Source organism: Centroberyx gerrardi, chromosome 1 (genome assembly GCF_048128805.1).
Source record: "Centroberyx gerrardi isolate f3 chromosome 1, fCenGer3.hap1.cur.20231027, whole genome shotgun sequence".
Classification (NCBI taxonomy): domain Eukaryota; kingdom Metazoa; phylum Chordata; class Actinopteri; order Beryciformes; family Berycidae; genus Centroberyx; species Centroberyx gerrardi.
The window spans coordinates 3,243,509-3,252,816 of NC_135997.1; the positions used below are offsets into that span (position 1 = coordinate 3,243,509).

The window sequence follows — 9,308 nt, forward strand, 5'->3', positions numbered from 1 at the left end:
ATGCTTTGCGGACAGACGTAAACGAACTGCGACAGCGCCATCGACAGTTTGTTTTGGTGGATGAATGACAAGAGCCCTACACTAAATTATTAGTTTTCATTCATCTGAGGTGAAATAAGATGATTCACGAGCTGTTGTTGGCATTAAGTGGATATCCTGGGACGATTTTCACATGGAACAAACGAACAGGTTTGCAGGTAAAACTAAAGACAGTGCAGTTCTCTGACAGAATAACGTTTCTAATCTAGGTTAGCTCTGTTCCCACTTAATGCGTTTGCGCGTTCATTCATTATTTTTTTTATCATAACATGCAAAACATAGTAGGGTTATTATAATCATAACATATCGAAATCATAAAATAAGTTAATGGTATTGCTTCTGCTGCCATTATAGCCAAGTTGTTAGCTATTTGTGCCAGCTTTACTGTGCATGATGTATGCATCTTTTATCAGACTCAGAGCACGCTTGTTAATCCTACCAGTCCATAGATTTAAGGCAGAGTAAATATAGGGTGTTGGCTGGTACATTAACAGTAAGCCATTTGTGTCAGAAGTACATAGTGGTTTTATTGACATGAAACACTTTGCTTCCCCCTCAGGTGTCCCAGGACCTTCCCTTCCTTCACCCCAGTGAGACCAGTGTCCTCAACCGCCTCTGTAAACTGGGATCAGATTACATTCGCTTTACAGAGTTCATAGAGCAACATACTGCCCATGTCCATCAACAGGTGAGAAAACTCCCCACGTGCTCCTGCAAAACATTTGGACAGATTTGGCTTACTGTGTTTCAAATCAAAAAATGTGTTTTCAGGATGATTGTTTGCCTAGACCAGTGGTTCTCAACGTGGGGTCCGGGGACCACCAGGGGTCCTTGAGGGGGTTCCAGGGGGTCCCCAGCAAACTGATGAATTGTTAAACTTCACCATTATTTCATTTATAAGAAGTTAACACAGTTAGAGAATGTAGCAGAATGACTGTTCGGATCATAGTTTCTCTGTTATCTCTCTACCTACAATACAGACAGTCATGGAGTTCTGGACAAAATCACATCTGACAGTAAAAATATTCTCAGATTTGGGTCCGAGAGACAAAATCTCATCAAATGGGGGTCTGTGGCTCTAATGTGGACTAAATGAGGGTCCTTGAGGTTGAGAATCACTGGCCTAGACAATGCACATTAGTAAGGAAAAAAGGGAAATGAATAAGGTTAAAAAAAAAGTTTCTATGACTTCTTCAATTTGGAAGGATTTAGGCATCAGTCATTGTTAGGGAGTATATTTCAAATAAACAAATAGAATGAAAAGTTCTGTCCATGGCCTCTTCTCTAGGAACATCACACAAATCAGCCCAACCAGGCTGGACTCAATGGGATTTACCTGCGGGCTTTCTGCACTGGGCTGGACTCCATGCTGCAGCCCTACAGACAGGCTCTACTGGACCTTGAACAAGAGGTATGAAGGATGACACAGACAGATGTGTCGTGTTTTCACAGCATGTACAGTTAGGCATATCAGTGTAAGGTATTGCATTCTCTCAATCAATATGTGTGTTCTGTATTTCAGTTCCTTGGAGATCCACATCTGTCAATATCCCATGTGAATTATGTGCTTGATCAGGTAAAGCATTAATGAAATTCCTGAGCAGATAATGTTTTAGTGTCATTAGTGAGATTATTTTTTTGTTGAAGTTGTACTACAGACCTTCAGAGTGGAAAATCTTTCCTACAGGTGAATCATACCTGTTTGCCTCACAAACATAATTTTTCTCTGTTTAGTTCCAGCTGCTCTTTCCCTCTGTGATGGTGGTGGTGGAGACAATAAAGTCACAGAAGGTAAGGATCGCTTAAAGGAGTAGTTCACCCCAAAATGAAAGTTCAGTCATTATCTCCTCACCCCCCATGTTAGTCGAAACGTCATTGAAGTTGGTAGGAATACCAAACACACACCAAGTTAGCCCCCGTAGTTCCATCTCAGCTTTCTAACAAACTACTGAACTTAACGGGGCCATCTTTTTACAGCCCCAAAAAATTCATAAAACGTCCATCAAATTTCTCCCAACGGCTTGTGCATCATAGTCAACGTGTTTTGTAGCCAAACAATTGCACTGTGTGTCCGAAACTCCAATATTTACCTCTTTATTTCCTATATTTTCTGACAATGCTCAATCATGTGCTCTGGTGGAAGACTCATTGTCAAGACGTGTTGTCGATAATGAGGTATATACTGGACTTTTGGAACCACAATGCAGTTGTGTGGCTACAAAACACTTGGATGCTGCAAGAGCTGTTTGAAGAAATTTGATGGACATTTTCTGCTTTTTTGGAGTAAAAAGATTGCCCTGTTAACTTCAATAGTTTGTTAGAAGACTGATACGGAGCTACAGGAGCTAACTCGCTGTGTGTGTTTTGTGGTCACACTAACTTCAATGGAGTTTCAACTAACATGGGGGGTGAGCAGATAATGAGTGGATTTTCAAAACAAAAATTTTTTGAAACATGCAAAGGCTCTTTCCCTCATTTGCCTCTTCCATGGAAACGATGATTAACCCGGAGCACCAGCTGGGTAACAGCAGCTGACAGAAACATGGCCGTCTGCTCCTTGTCTTCTCCGTTTGCTTTAGATCCATGGCTGTCAGATCCTGGAGACGGTGTACAAACACAGCTGTGGAGGGCTTCCCCCCGTCCGCATGGCTCTGGAGAAGTAAGTCACCTCACTGTGGGGTAAAAAAAAAAAAAAATCCAAATTCTAGAGTTGCGTTTACGTAATTTATTTATTTATTTTTTCGCCGTACCCAATGCAGGATTCTTGCGGTGTGCCATGGTGTGATGTACAAGCAGCTGGCGGCCTGGATGCTGCATGGCTTGCTGCTGGACCAGAGCGAGGAGTTCTTCGTGAAGCAGGGTCCCAGCGCAGGAGGGGCCGCCGCCAACCAGGAGGAGGAGGAGGAGGACCTGGGCATCGGGGGGCTGAGCGGGAAGCAGCTCAGAGAACTGCAGGACCTGGTGAGGGAAACACACACATCCGGCATCAGACAAGATCTCAATACTTCTCTGTGATTCTTACGCACCGCTGTGTCGTCGTGCAGAGGCTGATCGAGGAGGAGAACATGCTGGCTCCCTCTCTGCAGCAGTTCTCCCTGCGGACAGAGATGCTGCCTTCTTACATTCCCATCCGGGTCGCGGAGAAGATCCTGTTTGTGGGGGAATCCGTGCAGATGTTTGAAAACCACAACCACAGTCCGTCCAGAGCCGGTAGTCTATTCTGCTGTGATCTAAGTGGACTCTTCTGCTGTCATACTCTCAGTTGTTCTTTGTGTCACGCTGCTGTTTGGTTTCCCTCTCGCAGGCTCCATACTGAAGCACCAGGAGGACACGTTTGCTGCCGAGCTGCACAGACTCAAACAGCAGCCTCTCTTCAGTCTGGTGGACTTTGAGAATCTGATTGACGGCATCAGGAGCACAGTGGCAGAGGTGAGCTCATATGAAGCATATTACTGCTGCCTTTTCCTCTGTCATCTAGGGTTAGTCAAAGATAAGCTACTGCACAGCAGGGTCGGGGTCAATTCATGAGTGAACATGTCAATTCCAAAACTGAGGAATTGGAATTGGAATTTGAAAAAACCTACAGGCAACAGAATTGGAGTTGAATTGGAATTTCAGGAAGTTAATTTAATTCAGTGAAATTATGTGAAATTCCATGTTTTTAGTTTTTTTCTTACCATATATCTGAGGTTAAACATAGTGTTATATATTATCAATACTGAATATCATAAAATGTTAAAGGAACCTTTCAGGTGGTATTTGATGCATAACATGTAATCATAATACATACATTATGATTGAATGTATTTGATGTGTTGAACTGTATTTTATTTGATTCATAATGTTTTGATTTATAATGTTTAGTGAGTCGAGACAAACTCTCTTAGAAGTGGAATTTCATGGAATTCAATTCTGTTTCCTGTCATTCCAATTCAATTCACATTCCAACTTGAGGAACTGAATTGGAATTTACCATGCGTTCTCAGTTCAGTTCATGATTTGCTCCAACCCTGCTGCATAGAGTGTGAAGAAATTAAATGAAATAGTCACAATGCGTCTCCACTGACTTGCAGCATCTGTGGACGTTGATGGTGGAGGAGTCGGATCTGCTGGGTCAGCTCAAGGTTTGTACCCAGCAAGCTTCGCTCTGGATTGTACAATTTGCTCAAAATGGATAGCTCAGACTACTTCATCTTTTCTATTTTCCTCCAGATCATTAAGGACTTCTACCTGCTGGGTCGTGGCGAGCTCTACCAGGTTTTCATCGACCACGCGCAGCACATGCTGAAGACGCCGCCCACAGCTGTCACTGAGCATGGTACACGTTCATAAGACTAAATCTTTCTCCATACATTATTCCTCCATTAATGAAATGCATTTGCACTTAGGACTCATTTACCAGTTATGCTGATACTTGGCTGAAGAAAGGCGTCCATTGTGTTTTTCTTGTCCACAGATGTCAATGTGGCCTTTCAGCAGGCTGCTCATAAGGTCTTACTGGATGATGACAACCTGCTTCCTCTGCTGCACCTCACTATAGACTACCAGGGCAAAGACAGCAAAGGTTTGTTGCTGACATAAAGCTTATATAAGCTTATAATATAAATATATCAGACAGGTTTCTTATGAAGGAGAAAACTATCTGGATGATGGTTTATTGAAAGAAATGAATACAGATAGAAGCCTTTTATACATTTTGATGACTCTCTCCTTTGTCCAGTCTGTTAGTGGATTATGACCAAAGAGTTTATCACTTTAGAGATAGCAGTCCCTATCTACACAGTAAATCCCATGTGGTCTCACAACAAGGACAATATTAGAGACAGAGGTAGAAACTCCACTTGTACTACACTGCCTCTTCTTCGTTTGTAATTTATTTAATAATAATAATAATAATAATAACCTTTATTTGTATAGCACCTTTCATACACAACATGCAGCTCAAAGTGCTTTACATCAATAAAAGGCAGATAAGAGACAGATAAAAAGATAAAATTCATATAAAAGAACAAGCAAGATGCATTGCATTAAAAGAATCAAATCAAGTAAAATAGAAAGATAAAAGAACACAACAAATACTCCCACTTTTAGATGCACATTGTGAGTGAACCCATATATTTTTCTTTATTTGTGACTGGAGAGCTTTTATTTGACCTCACACTCAAAGGCGGCTGCACTAACAGTGCAGTCTTAGAGCGTGCAGACTTGGTTGTAGCCTTGCTAATGCGTGCAAGAGGGAAAGGTGTGCATCACAGCAAATGCTTCAGGTCAGACACACCGTTACAGAATACACTCAGAGCCATTAGGTGGTGAAATACATTGTGAGGACAATCTATCCTCCCTAAACACTCTGTGGAATATGGTCATGTGATTCATACGGTGTTGTACAGCAAGGAACAAGATGCGTCATGAGTTCTCACTCTCTTTATCTCTATGGTTTTGATCCATGATGTTAGCGCCCTCTAGTGGGTAATGGTTATGTCTGTTGTAGGAGCTATTTGTTTATTTTGAATATTTATATTTATTTAATTCTGTTTTTTGTACCTTGTTTTTTGTTATTTGTGTTAACACTGGTGGCAGTAGAGAGCACTACAGGTATTTAGTAGGACAGGTATGTGGGGCGGACATGCAGCCAGGAAGGGCTTATGGTTTTTACCTGAACAAGAGAGATGCAGCACAATCTGTTTGATTGCTTTTGGTATCTGGAAATAAACCGGCATTACACACGTAAGCCTTTGACTGGACAATGGACCTGAGTTATCAGCTGCTTGACTGCCGCATCAGTGGCCTTTGAACTGACAATAGGTCATTTGTTTCAATTCAATGGACAAATAGCCAGTACACCTGTAGAAAACCATGGGGAACATGGGATAGCGATAGCGACACTCCATAAATCCAGATGAAGGCTTTATGCCGAAACGCGTTAGTCTGATGAAGCCAAAATTAAAAAAAATGGCAAACTGAGACCAAGTCTTGCTGTTTTCTGGATTTTTGGAGTGCCGCTACCCCATGTTCCCCGTGGTTCTCTTCATGTTTTAGTGATAGCAGAGCGCTCAGCCAAAAGGGCCACAAGAGGAAGCGCACCTGCTCTACATTTCAAGCCAATACACCTGTGTTTTCAGAGGCGACGGGCACCAGGGACGGAGCCACACCGCCGCAGGACACGTCCCCCCGCGAGATCCCTCCCACCGGCTGGGCGGCTCTGGGTCTGGCCTACAAGGTCCAGTGGCCTCTGCACATCCTCTTCACTCCTGCTGTTCTGGAGAAGTCTGTATCCATCTGGCGTCTAGCTTTTACCTGTTTGGGTGTGTTCATTGGAAGTGCAGCCGTTAAGCCTCCTGTTCTCCTGTCTGTCCGCTCTGTCTCTGTCTTCAGGTACAACGTTGTGTTCAGGTACCTGCTGAGCGTGCGGCGGGTGCAGTCTGAGCTGCAGCACTGCTGGGCGCTGCAGATGCAGAGGAAACACCTCAAGTCCAACCAGACGGATGCTGTGAAATGGAGGCTGCGCAACCACATGGCTTTCCTGGTCGACAACCTGCAGTACTACTTGCAGGTAACCATGCAGTGGAGCGCACCAGATCTGGTTTTGGTTAAAGAATTGTTATGTACAGTGTATGTTGGAGGCACATTGAATTTGTGAAAGTGTAAACGTAAAGGAAAATTCCACCCTAAAACAGCTATTAGTGATGTATGTTGCATTTCTGGGTCCATTTTGCTGTTTTGTGTATTTTTCTTTGAATAACTGGCCAAACGTAGACAACGTAGCATCACATCAAAATATTTCCAGCAGCTACAGTGGAGTTTGATATCAGAAAATGTTTCAGCGATCTAAAACATCAGCGGTAAATGTCAGGTTTTGGTGTCAGTCCCTCAGAATCAGAGAGCGAGGGCTTCTTTCTAGAGCCGCCATAGAAAATAGACTGGGAGATGTAGGAAATCAGTGGCAGGTTGAGGGAAAGTAGGTACACCAAAAAAGTAAATTATAACATTTCGTCACAAAGTAACTCCTGAAATGTTTTTACACATGACAGCTTGATGATATGTAACAGTGGAAGTGTGTCTGAGGAGGGATTCTTCCTTTTTAAAAAGACTTCAGCTCCATCGTTTCTCCCTCTCTTCTGCCCTTCCTCAGGTGGATGTGTTGGAGTCTCAGTTCTCTCAGCTGCTGCAGCAGATCAACTCCACCAGAGACTTTGAGAGCATCAGACTGGCACACGACCATTTCCTCAGCAACCTGCTGGCCCAGTCCTTCATCCTGCTCAAGCCGGTTAGCCTCTACCTATCTATCTATCTATCTATCTATCTATCTATCTATCTATCTATCTATCTATCTACAATAACAGTCTGCTGCTGGCATCCAGCATCTGCACCTCCTGTCATACAGTCAGTTCTTAAATACTCTCTGTTCTGGCTGTATAGTTATTATAGTATTTATATGTAGTTATACCCTGGAACCAACTGCAATATTCTAGACCTGTTTATATTAGTTTATAATAATGTTTTGTTTTTTTTCTCTAGCGCTGACTTCAAGCTTCCCATCAGTGCAGTCAGGTTCCAACAGAGAACCATGTGCATATTGTATAGATAAGCGACCTATTTCTTTTATATACAGTATATACCACTTACACTAGTGTAAAAAACTTACACTATTAATTATATTTTACTTCTTTAGATATCACCTCAAAAAGAGACCTACTCCCTTAATTCTACTTTTAAAATTGTATATACTATTTGTTATAATTATATATTTATTATAATTTTGTGCAAACTTATTCGGACAATGAAAGTGATTCTGATTTCAGGTCGAGACAGATCTGTACTTCAACCACTGAATAACTATACATAATATAAACTGGTCTGCGTAACCCCTCCTGTCCTCAGGTGTTCCACTGTCTGAACGAGATCCTGGAGCTGTGCCACAACTTCTGCTCCCTGGTCAGTCAGAACGTGGCTCCGCTGGACGAGAGGGGAACCGCTCAGCTGGACATCCTGGTCAAGGTGGGGTCGCTCGCTCGCCAGGTCCGACTCACGGCCGGCTCCTCGTTTCCCATGAATGTTGGAAATCATTTGTCAAATTCCACCTGTGTTAAATTTCAGGGCTTCAGCCGTCAGTCCTTCTTGCTGTTCAAGATCCTGTCCAGCGTGAGGAACCACCAGATCAACTCGGACCTGGCCCAGCTGCTGCTCAGACTGGACTACAACAAGTACTACACCCAGTCTGGAGGCACTCTGGGCAGGTAGGACACAAACCTGCTTAAATCAGTATGTGGGAGTTCACGCTACACTCATTTACTTGTACACCTAGGGTAGAACAGCATTTTTTTAACCTAATCACACATCGGCTACATAGGATAATATGAGTTAAAGCAAGAGGCTCCACACAAACTATGTGAGGTTGTAACTGCACAGTCAAGGCTCAGGACTATGGATGAGCTCATGACGCTCTTCAGTAAAGATTCTTCTTTGTATTGACTCCATAGTCGTGGGCCTTGACCTAGAGTATATGCTGTTCACAAAGACTTACTTTTTTTTCTATTTAGGATAATATGAGTGTCAGAGTGTTAAGACTGTCACAGGAAATCATTACCTCCTCCAAGAAGGTTTGGTTTTTGCCTCTGTCTGTCTGTCAGCAGCATATCTCAAAATAAATGGATTTCCGTGAAATTTGGTGGACAGATCGGCCTTGTGCCAAGGAACAATTAGTCAGACGTTGGTGGCGATCCATATCTGGGATTTCCGCTATTAAGACTATTATTGTCTTTTAGCCATAACTATAAAACTAACAGAGATAGAGACTTGATTCCAAATCCTAAGAACGTGTTTGCAGGGTCAAGGAAATGAATTTCACTTCAAATTTAAGATAGAAGTGTTTGAAAGTTAACTTCGAACTGTCCTGGTGCAGCACATTCCACCCATCTGATACTCCAAGCTGATTAAAACACACTAACAATTATTTGCATGTAGTGTCTGACAGTGGTCGACAGGCTAAGGTTGAACTAAAATTTAAATATGCTTTCATTTCAGCTTCTGAGTGGGAGAAGGGGATGAAGATTTGGAGCAAGGCCCCGAGTTCTCACACTGGACAGAAGAAATGAACTGAGCATCACTCCTGTCAGTCTCATCCTTTGCTTTTGTTATTGCCACAGTACTCTTAATATAGTGTGCCTGTTAAATTATCGTAAACTACAGAACATGTTACTTTTTGTATATATTGTAAATACTAAAACCTCAGTGTGTGTACCATTTTCTACAGAGCAAATAAACTTCAA

The 9,308-nt window shown here is 42.5% G+C and overlaps 1 protein-coding gene across 2 annotated transcripts; it reads left to right on the forward strand.

The window, feature by feature from the left end:
* The first annotated feature begins 36 nt into the window (after nucleotides 1-36).
* tubgcp4 (tubulin gamma complex component 4) lies at nucleotides 37-9,307 on the forward strand. 2 transcript variants are annotated; one of them, XM_071921113.2, is made up of 18 exons: nucleotides 37-197; nucleotides 599-727; nucleotides 1,328-1,450; nucleotides 1,562-1,615; nucleotides 1,774-1,830; nucleotides 2,619-2,698; nucleotides 2,799-3,000; nucleotides 3,084-3,249; nucleotides 3,344-3,468; nucleotides 4,113-4,163; nucleotides 4,252-4,357; nucleotides 4,496-4,603; nucleotides 6,162-6,306; nucleotides 6,415-6,592; nucleotides 7,172-7,306; nucleotides 7,921-8,037; nucleotides 8,137-8,276; nucleotides 9,064-9,307. In XM_071921113.2, the coding sequence occupies exons 1-18, from the start codon at nucleotides 120-122 to the stop codon at nucleotides 9,068-9,070; spliced, it is 2,001 nt and encodes a 666-aa protein (XP_071777214.1). In that variant the 5' UTR covers nucleotides 37-119; the 3' UTR covers nucleotides 9,071-9,307. The 2 variants fall into 2 exon arrangements, with proteins under 2 accessions (XP_071777214.1, XP_071777213.1); XM_071921112.2 differs by having other exon boundaries at nucleotides 6,162-6,592.
* Nucleotide 9,308: the final 1 nt, after the last annotated feature.

What these genes read in the sequence shown, in the direction of transcription:
- tubgcp4 (XM_071921112.2), top strand. Translation starts at nt 120, where the DNA reads ATGATTCACGAGCTGTTGTTGGCATTAAGTGGATATCCTGGGACGATT. An exon ending in AGACAATAAAGTCACAGAAG is followed by an intron (nt 1,831 to 2,618) that starts GTAAGGATCGCT and finishes CGTTTGCTTTAG; the next exon opens with ATCCATGGCTGTCAGATCCT. An exon ending in GTCCGCATGGCTCTGGAGAA is followed by an intron (nt 2,699 to 2,798) that starts GTAAGTCACCTC and finishes TACCCAATGCAG; the next exon opens with GATTCTTGCGGTGTGCCATG.